General features: G+C 33.9%; 2 protein-coding genes across 2 annotated transcripts; one reads left to right on the forward strand and one right to left on the reverse strand.

Annotated features, from left to right (window-relative positions):
- LOC109712028 (E3 ubiquitin-protein ligase RLIM-like) lies at positions 2,022-4,221 on the forward strand. Its single transcript, XM_020235444.1, has 3 exons — positions 2,022-2,492; positions 2,627-2,772; positions 3,804-4,221. The coding sequence occupies exons 1-3, from the start codon at positions 2,277-2,279 to the stop codon at positions 4,096-4,098; spliced, it is 657 nt and encodes a 218-aa protein (XP_020091033.1). The 5' UTR covers positions 2,022-2,276; the 3' UTR covers positions 4,099-4,221.
- LOC109711767 (E3 ubiquitin-protein ligase RLIM-like) lies at positions 7,223-12,897 on the reverse strand (the record flags this gene model as incomplete). The annotated part of the gene is given in 6 exon segments (XM_020234986.1): positions 7,223-8,771; positions 8,872-8,982; positions 9,302-9,444; positions 9,804-9,977; positions 10,183-11,106; positions 12,851-12,897. Coding segments are annotated over 6 exon segments (1,445 nt in total), but the record flags the coding sequence as incomplete, so codon positions are not given.

Below are 15,415 nucleotides of genomic sequence, written 5' to 3' on the forward strand. Positions count from 1 at the left end.
CCTTCTCTCTCTCTCTCTCTCTCTCTCTCTAAAAATAAAATAAAATAAAACAAAACAAAATAGTGCTTGTACCAATGATGTGTATAAGCACTTTTCGTACACGGCACCTCTGAAAATTTTGCCACAGAGACCTCAAAATCAAAATCTAAATCACGGAATACATTATTTACCGATTAAAAGAGTCTACGCGTCAAAATTATGTACCTTAAACTTTTCTCCCTCACCATTGATTTTTTGAGACTCCCATCACTTACAAGTTTTTATATGGAGTGTCGCATCTATTATACTGGATAGGGTTACTATACTCTTGTGAATATAAATCTCTTTATACTTATATGTTTTCGATCATTGGATGGAGATATGTGCGGTTAGGATGATAGTTGTCTCTTAGGTTGAGTGGGTGGTTGGTTGAATAGTATGATCTAACGGGTGTAAATAATCAAGGGGGTATATCTAACGGCCGAAAATTTATGAGTACAAAGAGCCTTATATTCATAAGAGTATAGTAGCCGAACTCCTATTATGCTAGTTTCTGATTTGCCATATAAATTTATAAAAAATGGTAATTATTAAATATAAAATATTAAAATAATATTGATAATTTTTTTGCACGATATCATGAGAGAAGTACGTGAGATCTTGAATTCTCCGTCTTCTTCTGAATTCTCTGACAATTTAAAGTTTCATAGAAACTGATTATTTCATAAATTTTAATGGAAAAGTTTTCAGTGTGCCCCTCTAAAAACACATATTTATATGAATGCCTTTACAAAAATTGAAATATCTTAAATATCCCTCTAAATATAGAAAATTTTCAAAAAGTACCCTTCAAAAAAATTTCTTGTTAAAATCCACACTAACGGCATCCAAATAAGCAAATACCAATTTTATCCTTTTCATAGTTGCCCTTTTAATTAGCCACTCTATTATTTAGTACATTTGTGCTTTGACCCTTTACTGTAAAATTTTATAAGATGATTTGAGTGTTTTTAAAAAATTTTGCAAGCAGTGTTAAATCATTTAATTGTAATTTCAAATCTGGTAAGTAATTTTATACTCTATGATTAGCGATAAAACTTCATAATTTTTCAGTCGATTTAAGATAGAAATATTATTCATAATATATAAATCTTACAGAAACCAATATGAAAATCTAACTAACTAAATAACATATACATATTTCATAAGTAGGATAAATAATTATATTAAAAGCTGATATTTAAATTTATAAGATATTTACAAAAAAATTATAACTCATTACTAATAGTTCGAACATTTAAAAGGACAACTATGAAAAGAATAAAATAGATATTTTGTCGCCATTAGTGTGGATTTTAACAAAACAATTTGTTCCGAACAATACATTTAAAAATTTTCTATATGTAGAGGTGCATTTAAGATATTTCAAATCCATGTAAATATTTGCCTTTAGAGGGTCACACAGGAAAATTTCCCCAATTTTATTTTATAATAATTAGGGAAAACTTCAAATACCCCCATTGTGGTTTCGCACTTTCGCATTTTAGTACTCTATAATTTAAAGTGTATCAAGTTAGCACCCTGTGATTTCGCACTTTCTCACTTTAGTACCATATGGTTTAAAGTATATCAAGTTAGTACTCTATGGCTTCATTTTTGTATCAAGTTAGTACCCTATGGTTTCATTTTTCTCTTTTTATTATCCATTTCGAGGTATTTTTTTCTTAAAATCAGTGTCAAAGTTAAAATTAAAGGGTACTAAAATGAATATTCTAGATACAGTATCTGAAGTTTTTTGTATATAATTTAACGAAATATTAAACCACAGGATACTAAAGTGAGAAAGCACGAAACCACAGGATACTAATTTGATACACTTTAAACCACAGGGTACTAAAATGAGAAAGTACGAAACCACAGGGGTACTAACTTGATACACTTTAAACCACAGGGTATTAAAGTGAGAAAGTGCGAAACCACACGGGGTATTTGAAGTTTTCTCTAATAATTATATAGTGCATTATATATATATAAATGTACTCAATGTGGTGGCCATAAATAATTTCCTTCTCTCTCTCTCTCTAAGTTCAACAACTCCCACACCATGTATTACTCTTCCACACATACACACTCTCTCTCTCTCCTCTTCTCACAAAAGAAGAAGAGACCATTACACATAGTAGAATTTACAATGAAGATTTAGTACATAGTTGAATTTTCATTCTTATAGTGACTTTCTAATTATCCTTTATATATATATATATATAAATAAATATAAGCACAATTATTATATATTAATGGCCATCATGGCCGGGATTCTCGCGGGCTCGGACTCCGCGCGGCGGCGGCAGCAGCAGCGGCAGCGGCTCCGCCAGGCCCGATCGGCGGCGGATTCGGCCGCGGTCGGTTCACGGCGATCATCATCATCATCATCATCTTCTTCTTCTTCTTCTTTGTTATATCATGCAACAAAGGGAACTGAGACTCTGCATAATAGTACTGTTGCAACCCTGGTTAGTGGTGTGCTTTAGTTAATGTACAGAGTTAATTATTATTCTTAAGATTTGTTATTAATTGCCCCTAATTTGTATTATGTGTGGTGGTTTAATAATTTTTTTTGTTTTGTTTTGTTTTCTTTTTTTACCAGCAAATTGTTAGGGGCAATAATAATAATAATAATAATTACATGAATAGAGAGTTTCATGATTGGAACCTCGGGAGTGGCGCTCGCGAGGCCAAGGAAAGGTTGGATGAAAAGCTTCGGAATCAGAGATCTTCATCAGTGGTCAAAAGGTCAAAAAATTAAAATTCTAACTTATGCTTATAATATAAGCGGTTTTATTCACGCATTAGTATAAATTTTTGAATTCAATTTCAGTCTCTTTAATATGATATATCATGTGAAATAATAATACGACACTATTTAGTCTGATATGATCATGTAAAATAATAATACGACACTATCGGATAGTGTTGGAGCTTAGCTTGATTTTCAATCTGGCTATCTATATTACACTTTGAGATGTGTTTAGTTTACGTTTTGTAATATTCCAGTAATTCTCTATATTTTTATTGAAGATATTCAAATTATTATTATACAGCTCAAATTAGATAGTTGCAAAAGCTGTTAGCGAAATATATAATAAAATTATTATAACATTCCAGATGATAAAAAAAAGAGAAAATGTCAAACGCCATTCCTATAGTTTTGTACTTTCTCACTTTGGTACTATGTGGTTCAAAGTGTATCGACTTAGTATTCCGTTGTTTCATTTTTTTCTTTTTATTATCCCTTCCACTAATATTTTTTCGTTAAATCGGTGACAAAATTAAAACTAAAAGATACTAAAGTGAATATTCGATAAACCTAGGTGGGGTATCTCAAATTTTTAATATATAATTTAACGAAATGTTAATGGAGGAGCTGACAAAAAGAAAAAAATAAAACCATAGGGTACTAAATTGATACACCTTAAGCCATAAGATACTAAAGTGAGAAAGTGCGAAACCACAGAGGTGGTATTTAAAGTTTGCCCAAAAAAAATAGATTATCATAAGTTATGAGGTTTTCTTATTTTTATGCTTGATAAAATTCATTAGTATTACATTAATAAGAATATACTAATTTCTAACAACCCTCAACTCAAACCGCTTGATAAGTTCGTAACAAACGTGTCATTGCAATTTTTTTTGAAAAAGAAATAATTAAAGTATTTTAGTAAGAAGTACGAAAAATAGAACACAATACCGAGATAGTACAGGAGTTTTCCTCCTTACATTTTTCTCTCTTTTGTGTGTGTGCGCGCGCACGTGTGTGGTAGCAGACGATATAGCATGGTGAGCATAGTGGGCGCATTGCAGAAGGAGATCTTCTCTTATAGGAAGAGCAGCACGAGGAGGTTCAACTGGAGCAGATTGGCGTGGAACAAGAATGTGGAAGCGAAGCCAGATCACGCGGCTACCGAGTGTGCTGTCTGCCTGGAGGAGTTTAGAGCAGGCGACGAGCTGACCCACCTGCCTTGCGCCCACCGCTTCCACCGTAGCTGCGCCGTGCCCTGGCTCGAAATCTCACCGCATTGCCCGTCTTGCCGAACCTGCATCTTCCCTTCTTGCAGATAGTACGTAAGAAGAGTATAAGTGAGAATGAATAACATACTCGCTATCTTGTTGTTCAAGATGTAAATGGATCCTAGGATCAACCAATTTGGACAAAATAAAAAAGTTAATGTTCCCTTCCTCTAAGATTGGTTTTTCTTTTCATTTATTTTACTTTGGGAAAACTTCAAATGCCACTTCTGTCGTTTTACACGTTCTCACTTTCGTACCCTGTGGTTTAAAATGTATCAATTTAGTGTCCCGTGGTTTTATTTTTATCTTTTTAATATCGATTTTACTAATTTTTTTTATTAAATCAGTAACAAAGTTAAAACTAAAGGGTACTAAAATAAATATTCGATAAACCTAGGTGGGGTATCTGAAGTTTTTTTGTATATAATTTAACGAAATATTAACGGAGGAGCTGACGAAAAGATAAAAATGAAACCACATGACAATAACTTGATATACTTTAAACCATAGGGTATTAAAGTGAGAAAGTACGAAATTATGGGAGCGGTATCGGAAGTTCACCTTTTTTAAAAAAGGGACAAAAACAGAGAGCATTACAGTGCATAAAGAAAGATTTCTATCCCAAAATATAAAAGAGAAAAATGTATCAAAATTACAAATGAAAAACTAGATATTTAATTTTCAAACTTTGCACATTACAATGACACAGAGTTCATTTTTCGCATTTCTCTTTATACATTCATATCCAGAGGGATTTGACGCGCTCAAATAGAATTGCGATATAAAACTTGTTCTCTTCGCTGGAGCTTACGTAAAAATATTTCCAAAATTTTATATAGTACTATTTGAAATCTAAGTTGGAACTTCTGCTTTAGAGCTTAAATCTCACTTTAGTAATCTATATTAGCCGAAATTTTAAAATGTGTGGTAATCAAATATCCGCAATTAGTAATTAATTACATAATGAATCTTAGCAGCTAAAATGAGTTTTTTTTAACACCAATAGGCGGATCACTTTCCCCGGTTCAAACAGATCCTTTATAGGCTCCGTTTGGTTCAGAAATTAGTAGGAACTAGTTATACCAGAAATAGATACAAATATTGATTTTTGTAAGAATAAGGGTATTTTTTTATTTGGATTAAAATGTGAGTATAAGCTAGAATTAGAAAAATTACGTTTGGATGGTTATTGGGAATAAGAGGAATAGTTGTTAGTTATAAATAGAAAATAATAATATTATCCCTATAATTGAATTTAAATTTTTAAATTTTAAACTTATGATTTTAAATTGAAATTTGAAATTTTTAACTTTTAAATTTTAAAATTTGAAATTAAAATTTAAAATTATAATTTTAAATATCAAATTTCAAATTTAAGACTAAATTTAAATTTCAAAGATATAAAATAGCAAATTTAAAATTTAAAAACTAAAATTTTAAATTTTAAAATTTAAAAATATCAAATTTAAAATTTAAACTATAAAATTTATAATTTTAAATTATAAATTTAAATTTTAAAATTAAAATTTAAAATAAAAAAACTCTCTCTCTCTCTCTCTCTCTCTACTCAAGTGGATGGGAACAAGTTTGTTTTCAACTCGGGTGGGAACACCCGGGAACTATTGTTTCCATCCTTACCGGACTGGTAAGGGTGGGAAAAATAGTTCCCACCCCCCAGTTTTTCTGTTTGGGTATAAAATGGGGATATCCCCTTATCGTCTTTATACCCGAGCCAAACAGGGTGTCGAAGGACACAAAATATTTAAAAGAAAAAAAGAAAAAGAAAAGAAAAAAAAGTTAACAATCAACAAAGAGGGAAGAAAAAGCTTTTCACTTGCAAAAATTTTGAATACTGCTGTAAATAAATTTTGTTGATATGTTTATACTATCATATAAAATAAAAAAAAATGATTGATGGACTGATACACCTACATCAAAATTATTTTATCAAATTATTAGCACACCAATAATATGGATAAGTACAATTTTTTAAAAGGATGTAAAAATAAAAGTTTTTTTTTTTTACTTAAAAATGAGAAAAGGGTAGATAACAACAGCAAAGCAAGTGATGGGTACTTTCTGGGTGACCAGTCATTAAAACCATTCATTCATTCATTCATTCAATCATTAAAACCAACAATAGATTCTGAGGAGGAGGATACCAAATAATTGAGGTAAGTGGGGCCCCCTGTCATTTCAAAAAATTTAAAAAAGGTTGGGTACATTCTCAACTTTTCTCAGCAGCAAATTCACTATTGTTATATGTCACATATATTTAATACTTTTTATTATATAAAAATAAAGTATTAAATTTTATACTTTTTATTATATAAAAATTGTGTGTGTGTGTATGTGTGTGTATAGAAGGAGAGAGAAGAGGAGGGTTGGGGGGACACGTGTCACTCTAAGGTCCCCCAAATTTTTCTTTAATGTAGTTAAATAGATAGATGTGATAGCTTATAGCTGTTACAAAAAAATAATTTCTCTCGCATGTATTGGGTTTTGGAATTAACATCTATCAAACTTTTGAAGAGGGCTGAAGTTGATTGATGTGACTTGCATAAGGGAGATAACAAAGACAGACAGTTATTATTATTATAACATTAAATTTGAAATGAATTATTATATTTGAATACTTGTTACCTTACAACCATACAATAAAATACTGGCTCATAAATAATATTTTAAAAAATATTTCGAGAAACTCACAATACATTATAAATGAGATTAATGAAATAGAGATTAAAGAGACATAACACTTATTAGGGTGTTTAATTTGGTGGAAGTGGATGAGTGAAACTCAAATTCCATCGCTTTCGATGTTTATTTTATTATATGTCAAAAAAATAATATAACTCAAATTATATTAAACCTCCACTTCATTTGCTCTCGACTTCTCCCTCTTGAATGCTGAATTCAAATTCCACCATACTTAATTTTCTCTAAAACAAAATTAATCAAATATTAAAACCGAAGCTCTACTTCCTTTAGAATGGATTAAAATTACATTTTTTTTACAATGGGTTAAAATTACTTCTAACCACTTCAAAAAAACTCAAACACCACTGCACTCGAATTACATTGAATCTAGAGATTCGTCGATCCAAATGCCCCTTTAGAGGCTTCAGGCTTTTTCATGTGAGAAAACATTAGTTTTTTTTTCTGAATATGTTCATAAAGAAATTAGGTTTTACATTCAAAACCACAAACAATATACATACTGTAATATTTTACATGGGAAACAAAGATAACACAAGTCAATCGTTTCGGTTACTAGGTAGTATTTTGATCTGTCACTACACACACAATGCAGATTATGGATTCCAAGCACAAGAAGAAACCACTTACGCAATTTGAAAGGCTACATTGCAACCCTAGTTCTTAAAACTAAACAGCAGATGACACTTGAGTCTGAAAACTTTAATTTATAATAATTTCTGACTTAAAACTTCTTAAATCATTGCAATTAGGTTCGATCGTCAAGCCCGGTCCAACCAAGTTGACAGATGATGCTTGAGTCTGAAAACTTTAATCTATAGTAATCTCTGACTTAAAACTTCTTAAATTGTTGCAATTAGGTTCGATCGTCGAAGCCCACTCCAACTAAGTTGACGGAATGCTGACACGACATTCTACTAACCGTCACATCATCGACACATTATTGCCACTTTAATATATGCTAATGATATGGCATTTTAATTAGTACCACTCAACACCACATCAGTAATGAAGGGGAGAGGAGAAGAGGCAGATATTATTGCCTGCACAAGGTACAGCGGAGCATCCGTGCACGACAAGCAAAATCTAAACAAGATGATCTTCAAATCGAAGTCTTAATCCATTGGATGCGATGTTGCATAATTATATAGGCCTTTGTATCAAAACTAGTAAGTTTTGGAAAATCATTACGAAGCTCTAGTAATCTCAAAATCAACGGCGTGAAAGGGATTATCATTTAATGCAAGAACTGTCAAAGTAGATGTCTAAAACATGATTTTCATCTGAAAACATTTCCTGCATGGTAGATCAAATTCAACGGATTACATTCGACTTGAAACTCGGTTAAAATTTTGCTAATGACGCGCATGCTCTGGTGCACCTGGTGAAAGCAATAATTTTCTCCCCTTTCTTTCCCCTCCTAGGTATGTGGTGATGAAAGAGCAATAACTAAAATGCCATGTCATTACCATTTCCGCATGGCAACGGTGTATTGATGGCACATCAGTGGCTAGGACACCACGTCAGGGCCGTGCTAAACACTAACAGTTTTGACGATAAAACTTGATTGCAACAAAAAAAGTTTGAGCTAAAAATTACGACAAGTTAAAATTTGAGGGTCAAAATGCCACCTACATTATGGTTTGAGGGTTGTGAGTGCGATTCACCCAACTTGAGATACTCTTGAGTACTGGGGCTAGGTTGAATGGCTTCTGGAATAGTTTCTCAGCTTCCAAAAGCAATAGTTAAAATTTAGCAAACAACAATTTTGAAACTGCAACATGTACTCTTGCATGAAGTTGAAAACGAGCATCTCAGCCCCAAATTTGAAGTTTCTGCTTTTGCTGCAGAAGGAAGTTGAGAAGATACCGATGGAAAAGCTATTACTGTTTCTTCGAAATTGATTCACTCAGTAACCCTTCTGCAGAAGCTCTTGCAGGGCGAAACAAGCTCTATAACTCTAGGATACCCCCTCACATACATCCCCGCGACACAAAGGGCACACCCTGCATTCAGTAAAGAAAGAAATAAAAAAATACAGCATAGTTTGGAAAATGGTAATTCCTAGATATGTAAATAAGAAAAGAGTCTCAGCATTAATTATACCGGTGTATTTCTTTAAGCCACTTGTCAATGCATGGCATATGATATTCATGGTGGCAGGGAAGGACTCTGATCTGATCTCCATCCTCATATTCGGAAAGGCAGATATAACATCTAGTGAAATGCATAACAGAAAGTTTAATATTGTGAAGTAGGATAAAGCAAAGTGTATGTTATATTTATCTTTAGCCAGCCAAGGAATAGAAGGATAGTATTAGCCATAAAACTAATTGCTCCGCCGAACCACATACCACAGTAATGGAAAGAAGTTATTGCAGCTCGAAAAGATATTTTCTCCTATACGACATTTTCAACCATTCAAATAGACACAAAAGGAAGAAAGTGACTCCATAGTCGTGTTAAGAATGCAAAAAATTTTGGCAGACGTTTTTTTAAAAATTTTCTGGGGGGCTAGTAGAAGTTCAAAACTTACTGTTCAATGTCATCGCTAATTCCAGCTGCATCAAGCTTTTTGTAACTCTTAGCAGGCAACGAATTAACAATAGACTCTGGTGCAGGGAGAGAAACCATAGATAGAGAAAGTGACACAGGCTGGCGATGAATTTCGTCCAAGACCTGCAAAGTGTTTATGTCTAAGTCAAAATACCATATAAGAACTCAAGAGCATGTTTTGTGCATGCATTAAATTTTAGTTTCTTATAATTGTTAAACAGTAAACATATAAAATATATGATAGTTCAGTAGTTAACATTACAAAAAAAAAAAGAAAAGTACATATAGAAGATATCATAAAGAACAGAAGGGGAAGAAAGGGGCAGTGGGGATCATCTTGATGAACATGCAATATGAAGAGGCATGAGTATTGACGTTGTAAACAAATAGGACTAGAATTATACGTAGCTTCAAAAGCTAGAAGATCAGAATCTGACTTCTCCAAAATCAATGGAGAGTACATAGGATCTTACAGTACAAACCTCAAACAATGCTTCCGCTAGCATGACGATTCTTGAAATACTTGATGGGGTGCCTGATTCTCCAGCCATAGAGAATGAACTGCATGAGCATGTGCCACATGGGTGGAGCCCTGTCGCACAAAAGGTAGTTGGCATACTGGTATTCTCAAAGCCAGGACGATGCCGTTGCCTTATCTGCACCAAGGAACTGTAAGATCAAAATGTCCAGAAATTCACCTCACTTATTCATGTAGAAAATGAATTGGATTTGAAATAAAATACCATAAAAGCCCAGGTTTATAGAAAAGAATTGCACCGAAAAGGTTAAAATTGTTAAAATTCGTATGACCGAGGATTTCATGCAGCCTAACTTGAAGTAATAATTAACATAAAAGATTACCCGTGATCTTGAATGCCAGCTTAGACTACTTGAACCATTGCGCCTGCGGCGAGAGTACCTTGACTCATCTTCAACGCCATCTCCAAAAAGATCAAGACCAAGTTCAAGCCATCTATCATAAAATCCTAGATTAGAAGTATGCTCAGATGATAAAAGTGATGCCATAGAGTCAACATGGCCTCTGGAACTGCTTCTGGTAATAGCATCCCAAAACAGCCTTCTACTATTCCTTCTCTCCAAGCTGCTGCTTGTCCTGCCAGAGCCACTAGGTAGTACATCAGAGGAAACGCTCGGCATATCCACATTAAGTATGTTTTCACTACACGGTTGTTGTGACTCCCTCAATGCGGCATCATCTGCACCAGAATGGTTTGTGCCTCTTGTAGGTTCTTCACCTAATGGACATAAAGTTGAAGAAGAATTTGAAGCAGCGGAGTTCAAATCTGAGTTAAAACTATGACTACTTGATCCTTCACTGGAAAGTTTGCTATAGGATGATGTTCCAACAGGCGGAAAATCTCTGTTAGTAGTATTACCAACTTCCAGAGCTGGGACAAAGGTGTTATCTGTATTTCCTAAGGACTGCTCTAGAATACCAGGTTTTCTGGAGGTGCTTGCCTGATTACAAGTCCTCTCAGAAATAATTTCCAGTCCAGAACTTCTACTATGAAGAGAAGCCATAAGTTCCATGCTCAAAGATTTCCCTGAGTCTCTAGTTTCAGTATTTTCCAATTCCATTCCACCTTCCGTGTGGTTACGATAAGTAGGTTGACTTGAACCGAGAGGGTCATTCATGGAATTGGAAGAGGTTTTTCCAGATGAAATTTTCAGAGGCAACTCGGCTTGGACGTGGACAACTTTAGTTGACGATGTATCAGGAACACTCTCTGGAATCACCATCTTCTCCAATGGCCAAGTTTCTATCTGCAGATAAAGAACTTCGCTATAACTAATGATAAATAAAGGAATTCTTGTGTTTTATTCCACTATGTTGAACAACATAAAAGGCAGTAGCTCTTCAGCACTGGTCTAATCAGAGAAAAGCTTTTGGTCACATCTCATAAATATTACAGCAGTATAACAGAGATTAAATTATATACTCTATGAAGCTTGAGTTGAAGCATACAGAATACTGTTATTTTTCTTTCTTTTTAAGACAAAATACCAGCCTCTTTGCATAATAAGAGTTTACAAGATCTCATCCTAACAGGAGAGGCCCACTCTATTACTAATGGATTGACTCTATGAAAACAAAGACTACTAATGAGTAATGATAATTCAGATGTAAATCTAATTGGACAAATTAAAACAAATAAACTCAAACTACATAAATAAGCTGCAACTAGATTTGACTAAACATAAGCTATCAATATCCTTCATGATAACTCCTTTCTCTGTATCTAGTCTCCCCCAGGACACCAACTTCCTCAATCAGCATTCTTTACCAAGTCCTTGTCAAGACTTGGTCTTTCTCGTGTTTCATTAAGTGGTGCAGAGTTTTTAAAAGAATAATTTAATAAAATAGCACACTGGAGAACGGAGCAAATCAAATAAGTTCAAAACTAGGAATGATCTAATAATTTAAGACCAACTAATTGAATACCAATCACAGCACTTCGTCTGACAAAACTAAATAAAAAATTATAGCAAGTACAAACTTGTAACAATCGAGCTCCAAGGAGTTCTATAATTGCAAATTACACAAATATAGCGAACCAATATATATGCACCTCATCTGCAAACATAAATAACCACAAAATGCAATGAAACTACTGGAATCTCGTCCTTCTCAGCATTTTTTTGACAGTGATCCTTTTCTACTCCTTTCACAATTAAAATGGCACAAGTATACTGCCAAATCCAAGACAGCCTTAAGTCACTATATTCTTTCTATTCCACAAATAATGCGAAAAAGCTTCCAAATCAAGATAAATCAACACCCAAACAGAAAAATTAATAAATAAAAAGATAAAGATAAAGATAAAGAAAATAAAGAAAGCTAAATCTAAGGCCTTGTTCGGCGCTGTTGTCGTTTTCTTGTTTTTCTAAACATAATTTCTGCACGAAATACTGTGGGAGGGAATGGTGTTTTCTCTGCTCGGAAGCAACTTTCTTTTGCTTCCAAATCCTTTTTAGATATATTTTTTCTTATGAAATCGTCATCAATCACTTCACCCGAATACGTTACGAGGTAACTAATCATGACAACAAGAGAAAAATTCTCACACTGCTATATCAAATGTTATATCTAATTATACAGAATTAGTTTTTAAAAAAACAAAAAAAGGGGATTTTTTTTTTTCCTTCTCTCCTTGCGGCGCCAACATTTCCATTACTTTAAATGAAAATAAATAATCTTTACATCCCCACATACAATAATAATCCTTTTTTTTTGTTTTTTCGGTTGAAAGGTAAGCAAGGATAAAATTATTATCATCCAATAGATTGTGTATTGTATTTAGGCCAAAAAAACAACAAAGTTACTAATCTAATATATATCATTTCGAAATGATACAAAATTTTAGAGTACCAAATCAGCTATTTCCTAATTAAAAATTTAAACACGAATTCAACGATCCAAAAGGAACAAATACACCACACAAGATTCAGATAACAGGGGATCGATTAATACTAGGGTTTGAGGGGGAAAGTGTTCGTTCTAGGGCACCTGAGCCGAATCGGAGGGGGAGTTCTCGGCGGAGGCGGCGGAGGCGGCGCCGCAGAGGAGAACGGCGAGGCGGAGGCGCCTCCGGCGAGGGGACGAGCGGGGAGATGATGGCCTCGGCTCGATTCTACTACTCCCGGAGCCCATTTCGAAACCCTAGTTCGACGAGAAGAGCGAGAGAGAGAGAGAGAGAGAGAGAGAGAGAGAGAGCGATGAACGGGAGATGGAGACAGGGCATGGGCCTTCAAATAATTGGCGTATTATTTATATTTATTTATTATATATGTATATATATTTATATTATATTAATATATTTTTTATATAATTATAATTAGGATTAATTTTATATAGATCCCTACAAATATAATAAATTATAAATTTATCCCTATAAAAATCAACTTTAATATGTTGTTCTTATAAAAGTCCTAATATTTTCAAATATATTCCTCTGATTTGGTATCATTAAAATACTATTTATTTTATAAGTGAAATAACTTTTTTGTCATCATAAATACGTTTTTTCAAAAATCTCAACTATTAATTAAAAGAGGGTAAAAAGATAAATTCACCTCATTAAGTATTTTATCTATAATTAACTATTTTTTTTAATGAATCCTAATGACAGAAATAATATATAATAGTTAAATGATGTAGGAATATATATTTATAATTTATTATATTTAAAAGGACCGGTATAAAATTAACTCTTATAATTATTAATTTTGGTTGGGTTTTTTTTTTATTTATTTATCTATTTATTTGGTGATGGAAAGCCCATAGGCTTGGATGAGGATTACTTGTGTGGTTGGAAAATAAGATTTAATATTCTCATAAATATAAAAGTATAGTATTATGTTAATTTTCTTTTGAGACAATATACTAAAAATTATTTTACTTATTTTTGTAAAAATTATTTAATTATTTAAATTATTTTAAAATTATCTTTTTCTCTTATCGTCATAAATAGTCCTCGATACCGAAGAAGTATTTAAATGATCGAGATAATAGAAAATTAAACTCATGCTCTGTTGGCATTAATTACTAAAAAATTATTATAAAGATAATTTAATTTTTAATTTGTTAAGAAATAAAAATATATATCTTCATATATGTCACCGTGGTAACTATTATTTTGTCCAATTACATTAAATAGCTCTCAATACTAAATAGGCCCTCAAAGTTTGGGTACATAAATCGAATTAATGATGTGATTGATGGAGTTAACGACTATTTAAAATATTAAAATTAATAAAAAATATATATTTAATTTATTTAAAGTTTATGAATATAGCATCTACTCATTTCGATTGTAGATCAACTTAATTTGCTGGAATTTTAACTTAAACTTCTTAATCTAAGACCATAATTAAGAGCTTAGAGAAACTCTTTTTTTTTTTTTACATTTTACATGCAACAGCTTAAAATTATATAATTTATTAGAATAATTATTGCCAAGTTTTTCTTTGGCCAATTTGCATAAAGAATGCACTAGTTTTGGACTTTTGCAAAAGGGGTCACCTTTTTCGTTTTCGGTCCGATTTTTTAGTAAACTGACCAAAATATCCTTTTACCTTTTTCTCTTTTTTTTTTTTCTCTCGTTCTTTTTTTCTTTCTCTTTCCAGAGAGTGGCGGAGGCGGAAGCGGAGGCGGAGGCGACCAGCTTCAATTTTGTCTGGAGCATTCTTACCCTGGCCCGCGCACCCCCCTCTCCCTCTCCAGCCTTCCTCGCCTTCGACCCCGGCAAGGTCGCATTGCGACTTTTTTTTTCCCTTCTCTGACACTCCTCCACTGCCTCCGACGATGACGCTTATCTCACCCTCTCTCGCCCTTCTCGCCCTTTCTCTCTCTCTCCTCTTTCGCCTCCTCCGCCGCCGCCTTCGACGACGACGCCTCTCCGCCGACATTGGCGCCGCAGAGGTCGCTGCGGCGCCGCAGCCTCGGAGTGGGGGGTCTTTAGCTGCGTCGTTGCCGGCACTGTGGCCGTTGGGGGAGAGGCATGATAAAAAAAAATTATAGAAGAGGAAGAAGAAAAAAATAAAGAAAAAAAATTATATAAGAAGAAAGAAGATGATGAAATTGCACTGTTAAAATAAGATTACACTGTTTTAAAATAAATTTGCACTGTTTTAATGAAAATTGCACTATTTGATATAAAAATTAATTTTTTTGGAATGAATTTTACACTCTTAAGACTAACATTGTACTATTTAGAAAAATTTTGCACCATTTTTTTTCCTTTTCTTTTTCTCTTTCTCTTCTTCTTCTTCTTCTTCCGCTGCTGCCTCCCGCCTGGCCCACGAAAGCGTGGTGGGGGCTATCGCCGAGCTCGAGGAGGCTCCGGAGGTGGCGGAGAAGGCGAAGGAGAAGGGAGAGGAAAAGGACAAGAAGGGCGAGAGAGGGAGAGATAGGCGTCGTCGTCGACGGCGGTAGAGGAGGGTCGAAGAGGGAAAAAAAAAGTTGCAGTGCGGCCTCAGCAGGGTCGCAGGCGAGGAAGGCGGGGGGTGCGGGGCGAGGGTAAGGATGCGCCGAACAAAACCGAAACGGGCCGTCTCCGCCTCCGCCTCCGCC

The sequence above is a fragment of the Ananas comosus genome, linkage group 6 (assembly GCF_001540865.1).
Source record: "Ananas comosus cultivar F153 linkage group 6, ASM154086v1, whole genome shotgun sequence".
Classification (NCBI taxonomy): Eukaryota; Viridiplantae; Streptophyta; class Magnoliopsida; order Poales; family Bromeliaceae; genus Ananas; species Ananas comosus.

What these genes read in the sequence shown, in the direction of transcription:
- LOC109712028 (XM_020235444.1), top strand. Translation starts at nt 2,277, where the DNA reads ATGGCCATCATGGCCGGGATTCTCGCGGGCTCGGACTCCGCGCGGCGG. An exon ending in ATAGTACTGTTGCAACCCTG is followed by an intron (nt 2,493 to 2,626) that starts GTTAGTGGTGTG and finishes TTTTTTTACCAG; the next exon opens with CAAATTGTTAGGGGCAATAA. An exon ending in TCTTCATCAGTGGTCAAAAG is followed by an intron (nt 2,773 to 3,803) that starts GTCAAAAAATTA and finishes GTGTGGTAGCAG; the next exon opens with ACGATATAGCATGGTGAGCA.